General features: G+C 32.9%; 2 protein-coding genes across 10 annotated transcripts in view; one reads left to right on the top strand and one right to left on the bottom strand.

Moving 5' to 3' along the window:
* Nucleotides 1-1,544: 1,544 nt before the first annotated feature.
* On the top strand, nt 1,545-10,690 carry LOC113402995 (N-alpha-acetyltransferase 60). 2 transcript variants are annotated; one of them, XM_026643401.2, is made up of 6 exons: nt 1,545-1,725; nt 1,995-2,100; nt 2,328-2,559; nt 2,801-2,972; nt 5,525-5,737; nt 9,735-10,690. In XM_026643401.2, exons 1-6 carry the CDS (start codon nt 1,709-1,711, stop codon nt 9,778-9,780), a joined length of 786 nt encoding a protein of 261 aa, XP_026499186.1. In that variant the 5' UTR covers nt 1,545-1,708; the 3' UTR covers nt 9,781-10,690. The 2 variants fall into 2 exon arrangements, with proteins under 2 accessions (XP_026499186.1, XP_064073365.1); XM_064217295.1 differs by having other exon boundaries at nt 5,525-5,742; nt 9,739-10,690.
* Nucleotides 10,691-10,986: 296 nt separating this feature from the next.
* The window catches only part of Shab (Shaker cognate b), a 37,098-nt gene continuing 22,092 nt past the window's right edge, over nt 10,987-25,992 (bottom strand). The window contains exons 2-13 of one of the 8 annotated variants that reach the window (XM_026643339.2): nt 19,305-19,560; nt 19,000-19,227; nt 18,564-18,870; nt 15,322-16,168; nt 14,466-14,590; nt 14,106-14,198; nt 13,747-13,824; nt 13,185-13,335; nt 12,453-12,850; nt 12,121-12,193; nt 11,699-11,838; nt 10,987-11,499 (exon numbers count right to left, since the gene is read on the bottom strand). In XM_026643339.2, the coding sequence (XP_026499124.2) occupies nt 11,404-11,499; nt 11,699-11,838; nt 12,121-12,193; nt 12,453-12,850; nt 13,185-13,335; nt 13,747-13,824; nt 14,106-14,198; nt 14,466-14,590; nt 15,322-16,168; nt 18,564-18,870; nt 19,000-19,227; nt 19,305-19,489 (2,721 nt within the window). In that variant the 5' untranslated portion in view covers nt 19,490-19,560 and the 3' untranslated portion in view covers nt 10,987-11,403. The remainder of the gene's footprint in view (nt 11,500-11,698; nt 11,839-12,120; nt 12,194-12,452; nt 12,851-13,184; nt 13,336-13,746; nt 13,825-14,105; nt 14,199-14,465; nt 14,591-15,321; nt 16,169-18,563; nt 18,871-18,999; nt 19,228-19,304; nt 19,561-25,992) is intronic. The other 7 variants (XM_026643340.2, XM_064217280.1, XM_026643343.2 and 4 more) reach the window with 7 other exon arrangements.

Genomic DNA, 25,992 nt, shown 5'->3' with positions numbered 1-25,992 from the left:
AATACATAGACAAAACGACATCTACGTATAAGTATATATTTTCTTGATTGAAATGCATTAAACACACCATCACATACGTATGTAATGATGTGTTCGTGGCTTAAAAAATTTAAACAAGTATGAAGTGTTTAAATATTAGCATCATAATTATACTAATATATTGGATAAATCTCAGAAGGCAAAATATTAGGATGTCTCGTTCCTTATATATATTTAGTGCCAGCTTGTGTTAGAGCGAAGAGGCTCTAGCTCTAGGCTAGTCGTCAGGTCTTAAGAGGTACCAAATTGTATGTGAGTATTTTTATTGAAATATTATTAGTTGATATGCAAAATGTAAATAAATAAAAAAAACACCGGTTGCCGAAGAACAATGCTCAACCCTATTATTTTTTTTCATAAAACTATGGACAGGCAAATGCGTTATCTAATATCATGGCAAGTACCAAAGCCCATACATCGGCGCCCATAAAAAAATTAATCATTCCATTTGCCAATGCGCCACTTATATTTGGAAGTAAGACGTTATGTCATTTGTGCCTGTAGTTGTGTGGCTCACTCACCTTTCAAACCAGAAACCCTTATTGGTAGTAAAATTTTATGAGTGGGTTGTACATACCCAAACGGGTCCATACGTTGGCGGGTGTGTAAAAGCCTCTCAAAAACAAAGACCTACCAAATAAACACCACCAGCTAACGTCATAGCATTCGCTGCAGCGAAAGTACGCGTGGATCGAACGATAAAGCGTATCGCGACTAAAACAAATGAATTTATAGAACTAGTATATACCAAACATACCACAGGCAATGGTGACCGAAAATTTGAATGCCAAATGTTGATGTGCAAATTGCACGAATATCAGGCGACTTGGTCCAAGTCGTCAGATCGTCACCGGTATGCACAGTATACTATACCTCTTATCAAAAAATGGTTTTTACCACTCCATCTGAAGATCTGATTAAATATATCTGCAGGTAACCTATTTCAATCAAAGAAGGAGTTACAAACAAACCGTAGATATTTCACAACAGGTACAACTTCACCAAATTTATTATTTTAATCGCCATTTTTTCACGAATCCATAATAAATATAATAGCTCATAGGTCATTCAAGATCTCGACCAATGATGTAACAAATTGCTCTTGTAGCCACTGAAGTCTATTTCAACTACAATAGGAGTAAGGCAAAATTACGGAATAAATTTCCAACCAGTGGAAGATTTAAATGAAATTTATCGTTTATAATGGCAAGTCACAAGTACCTTTTTTAATGTAGTATATCATAGGAGACTATTTGAATAGAATATTACCTAAAAATAATTCTAAGCCATATAATTCGTATAGATTACTGAAGATACTGGAGTGACTGAATTAAGTCATAACTTTAAAATATATCTTATAATATCAGTACGTATTCTAATTTGTATTAAATTTTTTATTCTCTTTATATTTTTTAAATAATAAATAATTGATCATTGCTACAAACACATCCGCAATGGCAATATTGAAACAACTGTCACTTTTATTATCATTAAAATGTCATTTCGTTATTTGGTTGTCAAACTTATAGTAATTATATTGTGAATTTGATATCACAGAATTTTCAGTGAATCATATCATAAGTTTACGGAAAACGATACGATTTTGAAATGATAACAAGATTAACATTGATGAGTATTTAGATGTCATTATTAATGGCCAGATTGCCGAATGGCTGGATTCAGCTGGTAAGTAATTAATTGTATTTAAAGCAAGTGATAAAACTACCAATCAATTCAATTTAATTAATGTATGAATTCATTCCATCCCTAATTGAAAGAATAGTTCTTTCGGTTGGACTTATTTAACCATTATTTTTTTTCGAGTTTGTTTTAGTAATAATGAATGAAAAAATGCAATTGTATAATATTTTCTGTAAAACGTATATACATAAATACATCATCATACTAATATTAAAACCAAATTATCAATAAATACAACTTCAAATCAATTATAGGTATCTGTCTGAAGGCTTCCAAGTAATAATTGAGAAGTCAAAAGAAGCAAAATGTTCTCTGAAAGATGTACAGTTGCGTTTCTTGTGCCCTGACGATCTGGAGGAGGTACTGTTTCCGATTTTTTTAAATATTTTTTTGACATAAACTAAAATATACTAATAACAATAATAACTAACTAAAATCAATTGATTAGTATTTAAATATGTATGTATTTAATCTTTTACATTGGCTGTACTGAATAAATATTTTAGTAAATTTTTATTAGAGTAAATGTTAATTGTGTCATAATGTATAGATGTGTTAGCTTGTAATTTATTGGAATTCATTTTCAGGTAAGATCTTTGTGCAGAGACTGGTTTCCAATAGAGTATCCACAATCATGGTATGAGGACATAACATCTTCTGAGAGATTCTTTGCCCTAGCTGCAATATATAAAACCCAGATAATTGGTCTTATAGTTGCCGAGATTAAACCTTATCTCAAACTCAATGCAGAAGACCGAGGAATACTCTCTAGATGGTTTGCCACCAAGGAAACACTGGTTGCATATATATTATCACTAGGTAAGGATTATATACATTAAATAATAATACAATAATGTTATATTCTAATTTAATCTAGGACAACTTTTTATTTACCATTAATATAAAAAAATATATATCTTATTTTGTATTTGCATTTAGCTAACTACAAGATAAATAATTATATTAAAATTAAAGAAAATACAGTCACATTCTTCATTATCCATATTTAAACAAGTTATACAAAGAATTCTTGACTTAATTGGATGTTAACAATTTTTAGGAGTGGTACGTTCATATCGTCGATCAGGAGTAGCTACAATGCTACTGGATGTACTAATCAACCATTTATCTGGACCAGTGCATCAGCCACCTCACGAACATCGTGTTAAAGCAATATTTCTCCATGTACTAACAACAAACAAAGAAGCTATTTTGTTTTATGAAAAAAGAAGGTAGCTATAATATATTATTATTATATAAATAAATTAATTGGGATATTAAATTTATACAATAATAAACGGTTACTAATAATGTGAGTGTCATATGTGAAAATTAATTTCCAATTTCACAATTATAAAGGGAAACAAAGAATTTCATTTTAATAAAATAGTCAATAAAAATAATTAATGTCTATGCTTTGCTGTAAAGTATACAAAATTGAACATATGACCTTTTGCAGAACAGTAAAAAAAAGGAGTTAAGTCACGTGTAACAAATAAGAATGCACTGTATTTGTTTTAAGAGCGTAGTTTGTAAGCGTGGGAATTTATTTTAGAACACACACATAGGTACTTTCCAATAATACACTTGCATTGTGCAGTGTATCGTACGCACCCCCTAGACAATTAGTTGCTTGTTTTCGTTGCAACGAATAAATTAAATTTTCATTGCGCGTTCATAACGTAGGATTTATAAAAATACAATTATTTATGAGTAATGTATTAGCTATAAGGTTGTCACTCGCAAACAAAATTATAAATTATTTGTTAGCATAGGGTGCGGTCAGAGTGCATTAAGATGCCTCATATACATTATGATTTTTATTATTTCTACTGCTCTCCTCTAACTAAATTATTATTTTCTGCATATTTTAAGGTTGGTAGGTATAACGAATTAGGGCGTTAAGACACATTAAATAATCACTTACTTAAATTTTATAAATAAAAATAATGGAGGTAAATATTAATCAGTTTTTTTTTAATTAACTAAAAACTAAAGACATAAATCTTCTTGGTTAAACAAGTCAATTAAAATTATTTTATATTACACAAAAATCAGGGGGGCGGCCTGCTGACGGTATCTGGTCATGAAAGGTACTAACTAAGTATAGCATCAGTACAAAATGGAATGTATATCAACCGTTTTTGCTTAGCACTATGCACTATTTTAATTAAGCATTTAAACAATTAGGAATTAAGCAGACGAACTAAACGACATGAGTTTGGGTATGAGTTGGCGTTTGTTTTAAATTTCGTATTAAGAGAAAAAAATAAGCAGGATAGTGCAAAAATTACATTACATTCAGGTTCATTCGGGTATTCACTATGTTCATCCTTACAATTTTGTACTTTTAATTCGACATTAGGGGAAAATAGTTACCCTTCGTACACTTTTCAGATTTTATTTTTTTACGATGTGATTAATTGTCGTATTTACCTAGTTTATGTGCTTAAGTGTAACAAATATATTATAGTTTGTTACAAAAAAAGTCCAAAACTATTATGACAAAAGGTTAAAGGGTTATAGGCTTTTTTCTACATAAAATAATTGTACGAATGTACCCCACGTATTGGTATGGTAGGGGTACGTTCGAACAGTAAAAGCGGTAAATTCGTACGCCATGGGGTAGATTCATACAGGGTAATTAAAAAGCCAATTAAAATCGTTAAATTTTTATTAATTATTACAAAAATATTTGTTTATCAAAGAACTAACTTAATAATATGTGACTTGACTAATAGTCGATAAATCTTGAAAAGTAAAAATTAACAATTGCATCCCACGACACTCGCGCCCCACCCTTATGCTAACTTGTCTATGTGTGCGTAGACGATTCGCGAAATTATAAGACTCGGCTCGAAATAAAAACTGACGTGCTCCCACCTTGAGATCTGGGGAGGGACTGAAAATTTATTGACAGCGATGTCGAATAATAAGTCAAAACCGTCAAATGATTTTCTCCATACTAAAAAGTATGGACGACGAATGCCAAAAAGTAAGCAATATTTAAATAAAAATTACTAAAATATTATGTGATATAATAGAAATTTAACACGGTGAACTTATTATTTACACTTTTGTGTCCCCATTTAACCAAAAATACATGTATAAACTAGCAGCTAAATAGCTTAAAAAATGTGAATAGAAAAGGTCGATTTCAGTGTTTGGAGTGACTTTGACGATGAATTTACTGAGTTATTAATACAAATTTTATAAATATCATGCGGTGAAACTTGAGATCTATCTATTAAGATACTGAATGTTTTTTTTCATCCATAATCAATGCTCCAGTTTTAAGATATTTCGAAAATAGTAAGCGCTATTTAGGCGTTCCGCAAGGACTGTCCTCTTAAGATAAAATTAAAACTCATATAATAACCGCTTCGAATTCCAAGTAAAATCGAATGAATGGACCACTTCAATCACATATTTTATAAAGAAATTACTTCTATAGTTTAAACAAAAATGTCTAAATACCAAATAAAATTTCTTCTAATAATATAAAATTAATTTAAATTAAAAACTTCATTTACTTGTCTGGCATTTATTCTTAATTGATGAGAAAAAGAGTCTTAAGACTGAACATACAAAACAAATAAAGCAAGCGAAGACCGCTTAGATACTTATTTATTTTACTTTACTTTAACCGATATAAGATAAGGTTTGGCTGGCCTAATGTAGCAAATATATAATAAGTATTACTTTCTTCAATATTGGCAACTTTTGTGTAACCATGTTAATCCAAGTCATCCAAATTTCAAAAGTAATGTGTTTTTATTTTCAGATTCAGACTGCACTCTTTCCTGCCGTATTACTACTCAATAAAAGGCCGGTGCAAAGATGGATTCACATATGTATACTATGTTAACGGAGGCCATGCACCTTGGGGGTTGTATGATTATGTGAAGTATGTAGCTCGAGCAGCATGGCGTGGAGGCGGCCTTTACCCCTGGCTGTGGGGCAAGCTCCGGACTGCTCTCACCATCGCTTGGCATAGGTAGTGTACATATAAAATCACTTTTTATTAGCCAACATAGTGATATTAAATACTCGGTACCTACAGGGTAATACAACATTGGTGTGCTAAGGATACTCATATGTGGTGCTCAATACATATTATTTCTTCTTAAATTTTAATACAATTCGTATGTAAATTTTGTTAACCCATGGTCCCTCGCTAACAAATTTTAGTGAGGTATTATAATATAAATTAAGTTTATATTTTATTTTTTGATTATATTCAAATTTTTTTTTCAACTGATTTCTAAAAAGGTATGTCCTAATTTGTTTGTACTTTCTTGTTGGTTACATCAGAACTCTGTCATTTATGAACTGATTTGAAAAATTATTTTTTTTATTTATGAGGGTAAACCATCACTATTAGGAAAAAATACCACCACTAACAGTGAAAAAAATCGGGATGCAAGCGTTGTGCTTTTTAAGCGCTGGAATATTATGTATAATTTATTTTTAAATCTCTATAAAATATTTAATTTACATAAAAAGTTTTTTTTGTTAAATTTGATGTTATTTACCAATAATATTTTATCAGTTATTTCGCTCTTTTACATGATTTCCTTCTTTATCACATGAAACATCGATACGAGCATGGATCGTCACTATAATGTTCCATAGAGCCCGTAATTTAATAATCTCTCTCTTATAATTAATAACCTATACCGGTAATTTAATAAACTCTACCGGTTAATTACCCTGCAGGCAGCGAGTCTTTAATACTACTATAACAAACTCCTAAATTAAGAACTTGTTGGTTCCGTATATGACAATAGGTTCGGTCATTGAACTTTGCCTGGATCAAAAATGATTTGGAACAATGTCCGCTGCACAGCTTCAGCAATAAGACTGAGTGCAACTTTATCTGCACATGATACTTTTATAATTGAAAATAAACTTTTCACCCAATACTAAAGGTGTGTTGCCGACATTGTTTTAAACGATATGGGTTTTTTTACATTATAAATGTTGGTGTAAGGCATAAAAACATCGTTAGATAATATATAAATGTAACATTGTTCATAGGCATTTCATTTCATATTGTGTCACTTTTACGACGTTTTTATAATGAATTCTAATCACATATGTGTTGTATTTGAATGTTTCGAAATCATCGCAACATACACGTATTTTAATCGACACATGTATACATTTTTAATAATATAAATCTCATTTTATATAAAAATTAAATTAAATCAATTAAGAGACAATTAATACGAATATGAAGGTACATACGAATTAACATATTCTAAGATAAATACGACATATAAGGTTTTCAAATAAATAATCGGGAATTGAGTATATTATAGCACTCTCCTTTACTAATATATTTTACTTGTATGCGGTTCATTGAATCACAAGTCCATTTAACAGATTCGAATTTAATATGACAATTATACATCTACATATAAAATAGATACATGATCTATATAATTATAATATTTAAGATAAATTTAACGCTTATCTGCGATATATACGTACAGACAAAGGGATTTAGAAGAAAAACATTTAATATTTTATCATTTGCAGTCTTCCACTGACCAAGCTAATTGCTTCCTGTTAGTCTTCGTGTTTCGTAGTCCGCTTATTCTTTATGTTTTGAAATATAATATTTCTCATTTAGAAATATATTATTACACAGTCTAAGTTTCTACGTCTATGTTACACTTTCGCTTTTTGCGTGTTTTCAAGTGCGTATATGTAGAATAATATATGTTGATGTGAATTAAAATATTGATTTCAATGAAAAGTAAAGAAGCTTGAATTGGTAAAATTTCAAGGGAATAATGTGTTCTGTTTGTGCAGATAGCGTTATGTTATTACAGATAACGAGAGATTGATATCTCGTTATTTTTCTGTAACCTATTTACTTTATCTATATAGGTTTTATTAAAAATAAAATTCACGTATGACTTGGCATTAGTGAAAGTATTATCTCTTATGATGTAACGTATTAATATTTGAATTAGATTTTATAAACCAATAAATATAAATAAAATACTGTGATTGGTCGAATTTTGAAATTCAAACAAATTAATCATCTTTAATTAATAATGAGCGGCATGCGCCATTTTCATGCAAATTTTGAAACTGCTTAATAAAAATAATATTTCTTTTTATTGCTTGAAAAACACTAAAACATAAAAATCCGATCATTTTTTCAGCTCAGTTTCGTTTAAATGTAATGAATTTCCACATTTAGAAAATAGTATAAAAACTCTTTTGTTGCTACTTTATATTGCATTTTATTCAACATTAATATTTCATCAAATCGCTTAAAAAATAATCAAATTCATAATTCTTCTCTTGATTCAAAATCTCATACCATGACATAATCTATGCATGTAAACAAATATTTAAAATTTATTTTAATTTTTGTTTTAAATGTTGCGGTCAAAATAATGTATTGCTGCGGTCTTGACACGAACCGTATAACTCGGATTCGTAACTACCGCCCTAATACACATACTATACATACCAATTTAATGCCCGAGTTAAAAAAATAAAATGCATCTTAGACGAGGGCATATAATGAATTATGATTAAAATTTCATCAAGATAAATCTTAAACTTACATCAAAGAGATTCTTATATAAAACAAATTTGAAATGGATTAGTTCTTGAAATACAAAACCCAATGTGTCGTCATTGATTTAACTGTCGGGTGTCGAATTTGTTTCGCAATGAATAGCCTTGGGGAATATTGAATTTGTTTAGTTAGTTCGGTGTACGTATCGGTAAACGAATTCACAGTTAATGACAACCGGAACAACCTCGGTATTAACATCTGAGAAATTCGTTTTATACTTTCGGTTTATAGTGCGAGCTCTTACAAATATTTATATGAATTCACGTAAAAAGTTATCTATATTAAACTAATTGACAGAACTAAAAAAAATCCTTCTCATTTCCGCACGTCCGTGCATTTTATTATAAATGTATCGTATTGCCCACAGACTTATGAGCTTTTGCTTTATAATTTTTGTTTCATTTATAGCATTATATTTGACTTTTTATGGCTTTACATTTCTATTATGAATTTATTATTATTGACGTATCTATGTGAAAATTATTTATTTATATCACCGTCATAACTAATACATTTCGTTACTGTTTGCGCAAAAGGTCGTATGTACAAAACTGTGCACTTTACAGTAGAGCGTAACAAAGGTTTGTTGTATTGTATTTTTTTGTCTCTCATCGTCTATTATAATTTATGTAGAACTTAATTTCTATAACATCAAATTTACTAAACATAGAAATAATTTTTAGTTACGGCCTTATGCATTGATAGTAACGATTTGCGTCTTTGTAATCAAATTATACGAAGACAAAATATTGTACGAAGGCACAGCAAATTTATTGTATATGATCAGTTCTATCTAAAGTCTGCCATGACCCTGAATATTACTATAATATATCGGCTTTTATTTAATGTCACAAGTAACTCGATTTTATCGTTTATTAAAATTTTATATATTATAAAGTTGAATTTTACAGTGATGTATAAGTTACAAATATTATGTTTTAGACAAAGATGAATATTATAAACTTTGCGTAGACTTCAGGTGAGCAGTTTATTGAAATGGACGAAAATTTTAAAAAATGATTTTTAAGGATTTGCCCCATACCGTTAATTTTAAATATTAGGCTTATAAAATTAGTGTCAAAATAGAGACTCTGGAGAACATACTCACCTAACCTAACAAACATTAAAATATTTATATATTTTAATGTATAAAGCCTACCAGCATCATCACCTTTTTATTATAACACAGTTGATATTTCATAGGGAACTGAATTAAATAACCATATGCCAACATACTTAACACCATATACACAACTTTATTGACATAAAAACCTTTTTTTGTGATATTTTTTGGTATTTAAAGCTTTAAAACGTGCTTCATCAAAATTATTTATTATTTCGACAATCTCTAAATTAAACACAATTATATCTTATTGAAATTATATTATAGGAAGAAAAAACTAAAGGCATCGAGTGATATTAAGTATGCAGTATAGTGCCATGATTTTATGCCAAGACATTTGAAGTAAGGTGCCTGTGTGTTCACTTGAAAGAAGTAATTTATAATTAACATAGAAAATAATTCTATCATAAAATTATTGTTATAAATATTAAACGCATTAATATAAATAATTTTACATGGTAACACTGTGCTTATGTAAGGATTTTATCACACTAGCGTACTTTACCGCTTGCTATTTGCAGACTTTCTATACGCTAAGGTTTATTGTTAAGGTGCTTTATGATTTTATTATGCTAACATTTTAACAATTTGTAGCCATCATTTCCCGAATATTGCGTTTGTTAAGAGATTGCATGACTAAAAGTCGTAACCAATCGTTTTCAATATGCATAGTTTTATAATATTTAACTAAATATCAAGTTAACTCTAATGTTTAAATATGAAATACTAATTAAAACTTACAAGTTATATTTTTTTAAATATATTAATATCTATCATTAATTTTACCTCAGTAGATTTTCTTATAAGCCGTGTATTCACGGCCGCACTATTAATCATACAAAAAACGCTAGTGTGAAAAGAATCTGTTATTATATTTTTAACTCATCAAGAACCAAAGTAATTTTATTATCTTAATATATTTTAGTGCTTGAAAGTATTAAAGAAATTATTTATAGCGTTATAAAAGTAGGTATTATTATTTCTCGGACCGTCTCAAATAAAATAATTTAAAAATAAAAAAAAACATGATGTTCCAAAACTGTTTAATTTATTTTTTCAAATTTAGTCCTATTTTTTTTTATTTGATGTATTTTTATAAAATGTGAATACAAAAACACATTAATTTGCACGTTCACGTTGGTCAACGTTATATGTTATATTTGTATTATTTTTAATTAAAAATTATAATTTAGCTTAAAAATAAATATCGTTGTTGACTACTACTGCATCTTTTATTTTTAATCCCATAAAATATTCCTAATTTTCCAAGAAAATGTAACCAAAAACAAAAGATTTTTGATATATAAACCATTAATATTCGTTTTTATTTAAAAAAAAAAAAAGTTTGAGATACTGTTCCTTGCAATTTCCTCCCACCATCTTTATAATAAATAAAAAATGACGTATTACAAGTCAGTATTTTGTTTAATAAAAATCTTTAAAATTGTTAAATTTAAAACAAAATAATTATATAAAAAAATATGTTTTTGAACTGGGTATTTGTAAATGAGACGCTCAGTAACAATTTCAGAAAATCTTTAATTTTAATAATTGCTTATTTTTTCTTCAACTATGCTGTACAAACTATATTCGCTTAAATTAGAATTAGCAATTAATAATTGCACGTAAAAAAACTTAACAAATAGGTACTTTCAACTTTTCGATTGGAATGAACGATTATTACATTACGTAATATAATATTTTTTTTACAATATTTATAATAAACTCTACAAAATGAAAATTATCTATCAACAAGCAGTCACAATCGCTCAATGATATGTTAAAATTATTTTTGTGTGTTTTTTATTATTGCATTCTAAGTATTAAATGTATGAAAGTATATTTTATTGAGTACGCAACTACATCTACGGGCGTGGCGCGACTGCTACGTCAGGGGCGGCTCGCGAGGCGTCATTGGGCGGCGTGCGGACTACAACTACGACACTAGGTTGCTCCTGTCCGTTACACCTTTATGGTTCTGGCCCTTAAAGTCTTTGAGACGAATAGGCGAAGACTCACTACCCGAGTCACCCTGAAATTATTAAGAGTATAATGACGGGTTAGACCAATTGTTGCAAGATTGTGTTTACACAAGCTAAGGAAATTATTAAAAATGCCAAATTTTAATGTATGTCATTGTTGAGAAGAATCAGATGATTGTCCTGAAGAAACACCATAACAGATATTCGAGTGTAAGACTTAATAAAAAAATAAAGTTAATAAGTACATACGTTGGCACCAAGGGAAGTGGTCTCTTGTAGGAGGAGTTCGCTGTCGGTACCCCGAGACTCTTTGTTTTTGAGAATGGAACGTGACCGCGAGTCACTATCATGAGGCCATCCGCCAGAACCGCGCTTGTTACCGTTCTTACCTGCATTTAAAAATACATACATGTCTCTAAGCAAGGTGTTAAGGCGATGGTAGCATTAAAAAAAATTGGTAGTTATATGTATGAACTTCAATTTCTCCGCCTCAATTAGTCAAGGACCGTAAAGTTTTCAGGGCATCAATTCTGGATATTAACTGTACTTCCTTTTAAAACAAAAGTGCAAATCATATTTTTAAAAAGATAAATAATTTGATTCTTGTATTGTTTTATGAATCTTAAAAGTGAATTCGTCGAATCCGATGTTTCAAATAAATAAAGACTTGCCGAACAAAATATGGTGATTAATAATCCTTGTTGCTATTCCTCTCGGCGGCCTCTTCTCCTCTTCCGACCACTCCTGTGTAACATGTTTAATATAAAGTATATCAAATAATTACTACTACAATCTACAAACAAAAGTCTATCTGTATCTAGTGATAATTTACAAACAATGGATGAGGTCCGTGCAAAAGGTAACATTCGGTTAATGTTCCATGAGGAGCTATCATGCAGGTATAGTGCAGAAAGAGATTTTAAATAGTCATTTTTATGTATTTTTGAAACGCGCTTGCAAAGGTTTTATCTTCAGACGAGTGGTGCCTAATGTCCAGACTGACCTGTTGAAAACGCGCTTTTCTGTGTTTGGGTTTTACATCGTCGACGGCGGCGAGCGATTCGTCTATCGGCTGCGGCAAACTCGTACGAGAGGCATCAAGCGGCCTGCCCAGCTCGGCACTAGCACACGCAGCCACGCCCGCTCCGACGCCCGACAAGCTGCCCCGAGAACCACGCGGCGAACCTTCGCCCTGCGAACCTTTCGCACACAAAACGCTTCCGTCTCCTGAGGCGCTTTTTCGAACACCGTTAAATTCCGCTGTCACCCCGCCCCCGCCCTCAACCGTGCCGCCACCGCCGCTACCGTCCAACGGATTCACATACAAGTTTGACGAGTCGTTCTCGCACGTGATGTCGCCCTCTGAAGGAAAAGGGTGCGTAAGGCATGATGCAAATGTATCTGCAACGTAAGACAGAGGCATATGGAGCCACGCACGCGTATGTCACTTGAACGGAACAGAAATAACTCAGGTGCTACTAGTTACTTATGATAACATTTGGTCAACCAGTATAAAAAATATATAAGAACGACTTAAAAGGGTTTAAAATTTGGTAAACGTATTACATACAAAAAAGAGTAAAAAAAATTTGTCCGTCAAAAATTCGGGTCACAGGGAGCAGTTAGGTAGAGCTAATAATCTTTCGACATTTTCATACATAGACGTTCGAGTTGTACGGATAAAATGCATAATAGTAGAGAGGAAGATTGAAATGAATTTAAATAAAGCAAGTACCGGGGCTGTCAAGACTGTTAGGCGTCGCCTCGGGCAGCGCGCGCGGCGCCGGGTGCCGCTGCAGGCACGCCAGCTCCACACACACCGGTTGTCGCAGGTCCGACGTCGGCATTGGCATCAGTTGTTCGGCGTCTATGAATTCTTTGTAACCCTACATGGAAATACACAATTAAAATGAGGTAAAAACTCAAAGTCTTGTATTGAGCCTAGACTTTCAAACAAAGTTTGTAAATATCAACGTGTAAAGGCAAAATAATAATTTAATATATATTGTCATGATTTATAAAATAAAAAATAGAAACGTGTTATATTAGGCAACAGATTAAAATTACATATTTATAAACCTTCTCTTTACCGTTTAATAACTATTAAAACTCTCAGTATGCAAAAATCAAACACTGAAAATTAAAAATAAAAGCCTGTACTTACTGGTAATGCTGATGGAAAAAATTAAATATGATTAAAAAAAGATTGTTAGCACCTGCTCGTCAAAGACAAAGAAAGAATACTCGAGTCATTATGCAAACACGCATACAAAAAATCTTGTGTTAGTGTTTAGTACCTTGAACGTGCAAAAACAACATTCAAATTCAGAAGGCAGCTGATCCAAGTCAAGCTGTTTTTCAGCCATCTTCTTTTCCTAGAAAAGAGAACATTTTAGTGGCAGATACATACATACACTATAAAAACGTAAATAATACGTATCGGTTAACGGCTAATGAAATAATTATTTATTAATGAGGCCAATGACGGTGTTTACGTGAATCTCGTAAATATTGGCAGTTGTATGTTCAACGGTCAGTTTAATTTTCTGAATTGAATATAATTATTTTAATTAAAAATGTTAAAACTAAGCAATAATTCTAAAAGCCTAAAATTAATGAGCGCTACGAGCAAAAGTGATTCGATGAAATGTCTTACTGGTGTCGGGTCAGGATTAATGAGCAAGCATTTCTCCGGCGTGCCCAAGCCTTCGCTTGAGAAGCGACGTTCCTTTTTAGGACTGCTCTGAAACTACATACTGGTGTTTTAATTACAAGCTTTATGTGTCGTACAAATATACTTTATGTACATATGCTAAGTTCAATATATTAACATATTACGCTGGCAATAGTGCTTAATTTTGTTTGAAGTGGTGGATATTTTTTGTCATTAAATGCATTGTGTCAATATCAAAAAAAGCTTAAGCTTTTAAGCTTTCAATTACATATTTGCTTGTACTGTATATATACGAGTTGTATGACATGTAACGCACTTAGATCCAATGCTTGTAGCTCTTACCTGAATATTATCAGCAGTTTGCGGTATCCTATTGCCAAGACCGTGTTCATATTGTTTGTAGCAGCCAGTGGTGGCCGGCGCTTCGCCCTCCAGACTAGTCGCGTCCGCTTGTGACAGGTTGTGTCCTGGAGGCACACACCATCTTAAGTAGCAACGCTTGCTATGTCAGCTTCCCATTATTTCCATTAAGCGTTCACATTACCTATTTTTATATTTATATAATAATTTGATACGAATAAAACGACATTTAGAACAATTAATGAAGCGGCGTGAACTACAAAACACACATTCCACACGAACAGTCTAAAAATCCAGCGTTCTCCGGATACACACAACGTACAGTCCACAGAAGAAATGAGTGTTAGTTTTATGAAGCGTTAGGCTTACGCTGACAATGTAATCGACCTTAGATAAAGTGTCTTCGTCGCACATCGCAAGCTACACGCGACGCGAACCCGACCCCGAGCTACGAACTTAATAATAAGGGGTCGAGTATGACGACTGTGCGATAGTAGCAAGTAGCTCATCGGGCGTCGTCTCTCGCCTCAATGAGGACGCATTTGTCACCTGAAGACAAGGAATAAAACACTCTGATACACCTCTTTGGAACCAACGAGTGAATATAGCTGTAGCTGCGATGTAACGTGATCTGTTTGATTTTGAGTATGCCTGCGAGTCCGGAGAGCTAAACGATGCGACGTGCACTCAACCAGCATCCTTCGCATTCATGAACACTGATACAAAATCGAGCACTGAACACATAAAGCATGCGTGCAGACGGTGTAAGTTACGATAACGAGCAAAGGACACATGACATGAACAAGCGAAAGGCATTACAATATTATGTTTCTCTGACCTGTGTCCACAATGACGTCGATGAGATCCATGCTTTTGGCGAACGCGTCCCGCAAGTTAATGTGGTGGAAGGAGACAATGGACCCCTCCCGCTTAGCGCGCTCGAGCGCCTCACGTCGCTTGAGGGCCTTTTCTCGCCGCATCTGATTCTTGTAAAACTCGGCGAAATTGTTGACAATAATGGGGATGGGTAACGCAATTACCAGCACGCCGCAAATACAGCAAACTGAGCCGATGACCTTGCCCAACGGTGTCGTGGGGTAAATGTCACCGTATCCGACTGTGGTCATGGTGATGCCGGCCCACCAGAACGTTTCCGGAATAGAAATAAATTTAGTCCCCGGTTCTTCTTTTTCGGCAAAGTATGCCAGCGAAGAAAATATAAGCACTCCCATCGCAAGAAACAACATGAGCAGTCCTAGCTCTTTGTAGGAATTTCTGAGCGTAAAACCGAGCGATTGTAAGCCGGTCGAGTGTCGAGCTAGTTTTAGAATGCGCAATATTCGCATGATACGAAAGATTTGTACAACGCGACGCACATCTTGAAACTGGTCTGTCGCGTTTTTATTAGTTTCAAGTAGAAAGAGAGACACGAAATAAGGCAATATAGCCAACAAATCGATAACGTTCAGTCCACCTTTGAAGAACTTCCATTTGTCCGGCGAGGCACTAAATCGCAGCACGTACTCAAGCGTGAACCACGTGATGCATACGGCTTCGACCATGGCCAGCTGTGGGTTGTCCATGGGTGTGCCCTTCTCGTCGTACACTTGCATTTGAGGAATGGTGTTGAGAGTGAGCCCTATTGTGGACAGCACGATGAAGAGGATCGAAATAACTGCGATCACCTGCAAGCATCCAACGATTGAGCGAAAGTCGCTCCCCACCACCGTACTGTCACACTTCAAAATCTAATTATGTAAGTATTGGTATGATATAAGTAGTAGTAATAGTATAGTAGTAGAAGTAGTACAATTCGTGTTAAATAATGCAAGTGTTTATACAGAAATAACAATATTTTTGTACATTGATATATCTTAACAGTGAAAGTATGTAGTACGTAAGAACAAATATGTAGGCATACATGTATTTACAGTTTTCAGCTTAATTGGAATAATACCAATGTCTGTAACATTAATGTCCTTAAGAATACGCGGTTTTGGTGTTAAAATAACATCTATTGGTGTTCTTGTTAGTAGTGTTGTGTGGTCGAGGTGTAGTAAATAGGTCAAAAATATACATGTACGGTAATGGACGGACATGCGTTTAGTCAAATCGGATGTCAGGAATCAAAGCTCAGGTACGATAACGCGCGTTCGTCCATTATTCGCGTCGATTAGTCGGATCAGTACGACGAAGCGGAAGCGCTGGTGGGTTTGAGGAACACGAGGTATAAAATATGGGAGCGCAAGGAGTGGAGAGGGTGCGAGACGCCGGCGGACGACACTCAGCCGTGGTGAGAGGCAGCGCGGGTTCGGTGCGCGCACTGCGGACACTGGTCCGCAGGGCGCCACGTGCCGTCCCGTGCGACCCCGCACATGGGCCGCGGAGCGTCGCCGGCAGCGGCTGGTCACATCGCGTAAGCCCATCCCATATTTGCAACTTTTGCAACAACAATTAAGCTTTGTTTTATTAAAAGTGCTCTCTTTTGGAGAACTACCCACGCAGCTGTGAACATTAAAAATATATGTAACAAGAAGTTGTATAAGGCACAAAAGTGCCATCATTAGAAGGCAATTACGAATATTGAGGAAAATAAAATAAATAAATACTTAATATTATTAAGCATACAAATAAATAAAGTAGCCTTGATTGGGAAAATGTATAAATTCGAAGAATTTCTAAGACATACCTACACATTTCAAAGCCACTTTGTCTCATATTTGAAAACCACTTCAAGTTATTGAAATAACGCAAAGCAATTCTACTATGACGCAAAATAATTTAATAAAAAATATATAAAAATAATAAATCACACAGTGCTTTCGGTATGAGGAAGAATGAACTAGTTTTTTCTATGGAATTGTTTTTGCATCATGGAAAAAGAGCCAACAATTAAATATCAACGAAATATTGGAAGTTCTATCATACGAGATATAAACTTATAATTACGTTATCTTCATTAAAATTATTATAAAAAGTTGTATACGAGTATATACACATTTATTTTCTAGCTTGTTAGGTACGTAATCATGTTGCTAATAACAAAAAAGGTAACATCCACATAAAGCGGATTTATTCTTTAATACCATTATAAATTTAGTAAATATGTCTACGTTGCAACATTTCAAAAAAATATATATTAACCAAAAATTTGTCTTATTACAACAAAAAAAAAACGAACATAGCTCGAAGAAAACAAATACCAAACCAATTGCATAAAAAACGGACGTAAATTCGTCATTATCTTGAAACAACCTAATCAAAAAACACGTCTTATTTATTAGAACCTGTAGATGTAATAGGTATTCATACTTACATACTTACATAGGCCTCTATACGTCGCTGTTGTCGAAAATCTTAAAGTATACAAACATTGTGACTTGCTTGTAAGTGGAAGATATTTGATAAAGGATGTTAGGTAAATTTCGACAAAAGCGATCAGGTCACGATACAACATCGGAACACAACACCACATTCCATTACACAAACAACAGTCTACTCGGAAGGTAAGTGTGATAGATGTTATTCATGCACCACAAGTACAACAACGACAGCTCACAGTACAATCCATCCGTTTCATGCTTATATCATTACCTACTTATAAGTCGGGAGACATTGGTGTACACAGTAAAACATACATGTAAACATAGTGAACATAATTAAGTTATTAACAAGTACAATTATATACAATATACTGTGCAACATTCATTTTTAGTAGTATTATATAATAAATCTTTTACAAATCATCGTGCACTCTCTTATGAAGTATATCCAACTTTTTATAGTGTGCAAGGCTGTGTATTGTGTACCTGCTCATGTGAATATGTAACATTATTACAGTATTGAATTATAAAATTGTGCAAATGTGTAGTATAGTCAATCTTAGCCCACAATATACAAAAGCATCTATTTCTACTTTATAAATTTGAAATATAAAAGAAACAATTTCCAATTTATAAGAAATAGGGTCCTTAATACCTTTCACTTATATAAGTAAATCCTGAGCAGCTTGCTGAAGTAGTGACATTAACTTGGATCATTAAACAATAATATTAAGAGAAGCATCAGTCAATACGTTACCCTAGCGGCGATGCTCGTAGTGGGTTTCTCGAGCAAATCCCACAGCCATTTCTGATACTGGGCACATGTACCTTGCCCAAACTCTTCTTCTTCTCGCTGTCGTAAGCTTTCAGCTTCTTTTCGCATTTCTTCGTGCACGTGCTCTTTTCGCTGGTGATATTTATGTTGACAACAAGACTCCAGGTATAATTCGTCTACACCCCAATACTCTAAATCATCACTGAATGCCAACACGCACATCTCATCTACCAAGTGTAACTTCCCAGTCCGATAAAAGTTTAAAATGGAACTAAAACTTTTCGGATGCCTGTAATCAAAAAAAAATTATAATTATAGCAAAAATTACCGATGTAAAATCATATTTACTGTACTTGTCTTTGTGTATTGATAAAACCTTATACTCAATATAAAATTAAAACAAAAGAAATAAAATCACCTATCAAAAAAATATTCATTATCCTGTAACGAGTAATCGTCGCACAGTTCTGTAATAGCTTCATGTGTGTTGCAATCTCGCAGGCGACCAAGTCGTGTGTGAGGCAGCCGTTCAAGCGTCCGCCATAGCACCTCATGGCGAACACCACCAACGTTGATTATAACGCGCTTGCTTAGAGCTTTCGCTCTAAGCATCATGAAGGGCTCCGGTGGTAAAGATGACATCGACCTTTAAGCAAACACAAATGACAATTTTTACTTATAGGAAACCTAAATATTTAAAAAACAAGATAAATTGTTTGATACCTGGAGTGCGCCCGCTGCAGAGCAGCTGCAGCAGCCGCGGCGGACTGCGCGGGCGCTGGCGCCGGCGCAAGACCGCGGTCGAGCTGCGCATCGTGCGCGGGCGCCGCGAAGCCCATGGGCGCACGCGGGGGCGAGTCGCCCACGTGCCAGCGCGCGGCGCCGCGGCCCGCCCCCTCGCCCCCCATGCCGCTAGCTCATCTTGTTACACGCTGCCGCCCCTTTCGGCTCGAAAACGCTATTTGTTAGCAACTTAAATCTGAAAATTTTAACAAATAACAATGTATTATAATACGTGTACGTAAGTTACTTATCAATCACGAAAGAAAAAAATATTTAAATAAGATAACTACAATTTATTAAATTTTAAGTCTCTTATTTACATTTGCTTTAATTGGTTCTAAAAAGACATTGATATAAAATTCTCATAAGACAGTGTCATAATCGATTAAAAATTTACAACTTTATCGACTGCCCCTAAGAATGTAACTTTTATTTATTCACGCGCCCCCTTCGTGTCCTACTAACACATTAACCCCTCCGGATCGCTACAACGTCAATCATCGACTGATACCTACGTAACAGGTAATTAATTGAAATAATTATGTAATTTTGAAAGCCTTTGCATATTTTTTATAAATCAAATGTATTTTTTTTCTTTGTCAATTGTATCTGCAAATATGTTTCATTGAAATTTTTATAAGGCTGCATTTACAGGTTATCGTTACTAATTTAATAAAGATTCTAAGCAATATTTGTAGCCATATAAAAAGCAAAATCCAGGCAAATACAATGACAGAATATTTTGTTAGGACAAGATCGAGAGCGGTGGGCGGACGCAATCGATTACCAGATCGCGTGGCGCGCCCTGGCAGTATCAAGCCTTCGGATCGACCCTAATCTAATAATAGCATTCACTGCATTCGCCCAACTTAAACAACTACTGTTTCAACTAACCTTTAAGCTACGTATATGCCTGTAACATAAGTTTATTTTTGGATTGTATTATAATATCTACTTTTCGACCAACAAGATTATCGAGCCGCAACGGATAATAAATTATTAACGGTTAAAAAATAATCTTCTTAATAGACATATATTCAATGGGGCATGCAATATTTACAATATACATAGTTACCTAATATAATACCTCGCTTGGTCTTAAGTGATGGTTCGTCATTCTGGGTATTGTTAGGTTTTTATTGCTGGTATGTAAAAATTACGACCTAACGGCTAACCTCTAATTTTTACAAGAATTAATATTAGTCGCTAAAGTTTCTTTAACGTTCTTCAAAAATGCGCATGTTCTTTATCGTATTGTTTCATAATGTTTGGAATTTCATATAATATATTTAACACAATTGGGACTTTGGGAAGTTAGTTGATGTTTTAATTATTTTATTTCGTGTTATTTAGCAACTTATTTGTCGTTTTTTTTTATTAATTGTTGTCTCTTATTTAAGGGAATTATAATTTGACATCGTAAACTGTTTGAGATATAATAAAACAAAATCAGAACTATTTTTTTTATATATATGACACTTTACAGGAAGAACTCCTATTTGAATTTAAAGAAATGTTAGAATTATGAAACTATAACTGTTTAACTCGAACTGTAGCTACAAAAAAAAAGAACATTGAGGTTCTTAAGATCTTGTTTAAAAGTTGTCTAGACTAGTCAAGAGACTCTTGATCCAGAATTTAGAGTAGCACTGAAGCGCTAATTCAAGTTTGAAATGTTATCTAGCAATTAACTATCATTTTGAGTTAGATAACACCTTCTTTTTTTTTTAATTCTTTTGATGTAAATAAATGAAATAGCCAATTGAATATAATCGTAATGAAATTGTTAAAACTAAGTGACGTGACGAAACAAAGAAAAAACATCCGACGAATTTCTGTGACTACAGTTCAACTTGTAACATCCAGTTTTTATATTGTACGATATGTACAACGACATGTAAGTAGAAATGTAGAAAAATAAATTAGATTGATTACCTAGTGACGCATCTATCGACGACTTCCCGATTAGATAATGTAACCTGAACAGCATTATTTTATTTGTACACGTGGAATACATAGTAAAGAAAGGGGGAGGAAGTAGAGCGTTTACTGTAGAGAGGTTAGAATTGGGAGGAGACAGCCTCCGTATTGATCTCGAGCTGTGAACGGGACAGGCGTGGAGGCGCCGCCGGTAGTAAATAATCTGATAGCAGCCTCCCAACTCAGTCAACTGCCATACCGACTTATTCAAATACCACATTATAACCAGACAATGTTACGTAAACGTTGCCCTTTAAATATCATGCTGAAAAAAATATCGGTCAAAACTATTTTAAATGTCATTTAAAAAGGTTTTAGCACGTGTAGAAAATATATAATGTCTAATTAAAAATAATATTTTAAAAAATATCCCATGTTTTGATAAATAAAATAGAAATTATCATAGATAAGTTACAAATTGCCGTTCGCTATCAGCACTCCTCTTTTGTTAAGTTGATTACAGTTTAACAATGCATGCCTGTTATCTCTTAACACTCGAGCGGTACTGCGACGTTTGAAATCTATTGAACTAAATACCCCATCCATATTTTCATCTGTTTCAAAGGTATTTTATTATATGAACCCCTTTCTAGTTATTTATTTATTCTATATTATACTCTAATTTACCAAAAATAGAAATATTAAAATAACATTTAACTTGTGTTTCTCATTTAACCTTACAAATATTGTTATTAAACCTCTTGGTCGTTATAACAAGCTTAAAATTCTCTTATCTTCTCACCAGATCTCACCAGGCGTGGGGCGCAAAAGGCCGAGACGCCTCAAGAGGCCACAAGCACCTTTATACGTCATGGGCATGAAACTCGGGTTAAGTATTTTATTTTAAATGTTAAAGTATGTAATGAATTTTTCACAAAGTTAAACAGTATTTTACTATTGTTATTATTTTACGAATATATAATATTTTAACAGATATATTACTTTTAAAGGCTTTCTAATCTAACTTAATCAGGAAATTAAGGAACTGCTTCTTACGGTTGATCATCATAAAGTTTCAGTGTATCTGTTCCAAATAAGTGCGCAATTAAATTTGCCCGGCTGTAATGATAGAAATGAGTTCATGATTCAGCGTCAAAGTGGCATTTGACTCTGAGAGTTTATTTGTATCGACTTCAAAGGAAAAAATTTAGTTGATTTGTACGAAAACCTTTTTGACGAATTTCAATTAATATAACGTCAAGAATATTACTATACTAAATGCTTATTCTTCTTAGCTATATTTATAAATATGCTCCTAGAAGTTTTTCATACTATTCATGTTTTCGAAACATGAGGGTGCGTTTATGCAATCTGAGATTCGAAACACATAAATATTATACTCATAACAAGTTGATCACTAACTTTCTTCGAACAAAGTTCGACAGGATCAAATTAATAATAGTATAATTTCATAGTAATGCATCTTTCATGAACATTTCGTTATGTATTTAAATACCTACTATATACCTAAGTAATACATAGGATAATATTGAAAGAAATACTCGACGAAACAATTCGCCTTGGGCCTCCCGGTCTATTTCACTAAGCCTGATAATGTGCAAAAAAGATACCCTTATAGTAAAAAGAAAAGCAAATATTACGGGAATTGTCAATATTTCAGCTTCTTATAAAGTTAGTTTAAAAAGCATTTTAAGTCAAATAAAACGCGGGTATAACACGGTCTAATATACGTTCTAAAATTAAAATTGTAATTAAAAAATCGGATATCATGTATTCGTACCACGGTTTTAAGTGACTAAAAGGTATATGACTTCCATATTTAAATATGTGATAATTATATAAATATACGACTCATAATAAAACAATATTACTTAAAAATGAACTAAATAAGATATTTTTCAAAATATATGCGTTAGGCTGTAAGTTAACAATGTATAGATATTTAACATTTGTCCGCCGTCTCAATAGACAGTGTGACGTCTAAGATCCGTTGAACCGAGCTAATCTATAAATCTTGACGCTATATCCGACGCGACTTAAGAATCCTTGACCTTACAACCTAAATATATGGCTGCCAACATTGATTTGAATAATATATATTGGCAGAGTGTCCGATTATTATATAATTATAATTGCCTCGTGGATCTAAGGGCTAATAATAAGGCTACAGATTCGGAAATCCTAGGTTCACAGTCTATCAACTGTTATGAAACTCTCAGTAGCAGGCCGTGGTTTCGAAATTGTCCCGTGCCTCGAAAGGCACAGGAAGCCGTTGTTTCGTATGGACGCATTCCCGTCGTGTCAGTTGAAGTCCCATCCGATTATGACAGTAATAGAATAAAGAGTGCACTGGATTTTCCACACTTGTGCACTACAATATGTCCCACACTGTCTCTAAAAATAAATCTAAATTTCATACATTGCTCAAAATTATTGATTAATTATACATTAAAATCATATAATCCTCTTGGTGTTCTGCCTTGCTTCTTCGGGCGGTTGGGGATGTTCTTGAAACGAAAATTGACTATTTTTATTAAATAATGCAAGAAAGGTGTGCATCTTAGGTTCGCAGGGTGCAGATTAGCTCCAAGAAAATTCTACACATCATCACTAACAGAAAAGATTGTAAATTCTGTTATAAAGCGCTCCTGTAATGTTTCAGCTTTTGTATATTCTAGTAATATACTTACTATTACTAAAATATACTAAATTATACAAATATTCCAAGTAGAAGTATAATATTCCATTTTCTAATGTTAATTTATCTGTTTATGTTTTTTTTTATTATAAACATAAGCCCGTTTATTACTTTAATTTAGTCTCTGTTACTTGAATAAATAGATTATTACTTTTATTTTAAAGTTAAGCTTAATTTCACCACTCTGACTACTAATAATAGATTGTAAACTAACAACTCAACATTTGGTCGATTTCATTTATTTATAAAAAAATAAAGTAAATATAAGCGTGTTTATTTAAAATATGAAGTCGGAATATTTAGTACAGTATAAGTAACTTCAATAGTACATAAGTTTACGCACCAACCTTGCGATGAAATATATCAATCATTTCGATTGATTACTGGCATCACGCCATGCTTACTTACTGTTTCCATGATGAGAAATTTGCTTGATGAAAGTTGTGATTTAGTAAAACATATTTGCATTATATGTATACATTATATACTTCATTTAAATATTTTATTAAATAAAATCACACAATGAATTAAACTGCATTTTTTTATTTGTGAAAGAATTGAAGGACTTCAACAAAGCTAAGAAACAGGCAGAGGAAATTTGAACTTCAGGATGCTACAATAAATATGTAAAGGTATTTATTAAAAATTATAGGCAGCTTCAGGGCCTTCAAATATTTTATGGATGGGCGTATATTATAGAGCCAAGTCGATATGAATCAACAAAATTTAATAAATTTTGGCTTATTAAATTGGCAAATACCCAACATACAAATTTTATGATCAAAAAAGTTGAAAAATCGGCGATACATATTTTGATTTAGATTTCCGTTAACCTTTAGTGTAATATTTTTACTGTAATAAAAATACTTCTTTGAAATACCATCTTAACAAATGAAATATAGGGAGCTATAGAATGATAGTACGTTCTACGATCCGTAGAGGTCTTGTAGCTGCCGTCTACGACACTATCTTTGACCTTTCAGCGTTCTAGTTAATGTAACCTATTCAACTCATGGTAATTGAATTCACCGTGTGTGCATGAATAAGCTATGTCACTAACTCACTAGCAATGATTCAATGGAACCAACTGAAGCCAATTTACTTTTGGACGAATGCGCTGACTCATAATTTTTACTTACTGACTCAGCGTTACGTACTTAAGACGGTCTTTGAATAGAGCTCTTTCGTGACTGAAAGTCTATGTCATTGAATGATTTTGTATTGTATTAATAATAGTAATATAATATTTAATACGAACACTAAAATTAATGAGGCGTAATTAATAGAACGAACCATAGTTCAACTATGTTTTAAATCGAATTTATATTTTTTATTAGATACAATTATTTCGAATGATACGATGTAACGCTCCTCTTTTGTGCTCGTAATGTATACTAGGAAAATGTACATTAGTTTTCCATGTTCACTTATTTATATAGACTAGCAATGTTTCGTTTGTTTTTTCCTTATTCATTAAACACAAATACTACTCTTTAAGTAATGTTAGAAAAAGGGAACGGTTAGTGTAGGCCAATGGTCATAAAACCAAATCAATCCCAAAAACGGCACATGGCTAGTACAAGTATAATAGCCACGTGCCGTATTGGATTTCCCGTCGCCAATACCTCAGGAAATATCCAACTTTTTTCAAATGAATTTTGGGTAACCAGGTTTTCCTTTGCTTTTTTACCTTTTGATCGCGATGAGTTATTATTAATGCGAAAATGTATAATAATTAAAGAACCACGTTACAAACACATCTTAAATTATAATTATTTCATTGACATTTCCATACTAAAAATCGTCCATTATGGGAAGAATTGCCAAAAACGCTATTATTATTAGCTTTAATTATTAAACTAGAATTAAAAAACATAACATAATTACTTATTTAAAATACAATTAATCAATTTAATACTATTCACTTCAACGCTATGTAACTCTCTCAATTATATTTATATCTCCAACATAAACTTTCACGCATTCCAG

The sequence above is a fragment of the Vanessa tameamea genome, chromosome 16 (assembly GCF_037043105.1).
Source record: "Vanessa tameamea isolate UH-Manoa-2023 chromosome 16, ilVanTame1 primary haplotype, whole genome shotgun sequence".
NCBI classification, from domain to species: Eukaryota; Metazoa; Arthropoda; class Insecta; order Lepidoptera; family Nymphalidae; genus Vanessa; species Vanessa tameamea.
This window is presented reverse-complemented; position numbering and strand designations above follow the sequence as displayed.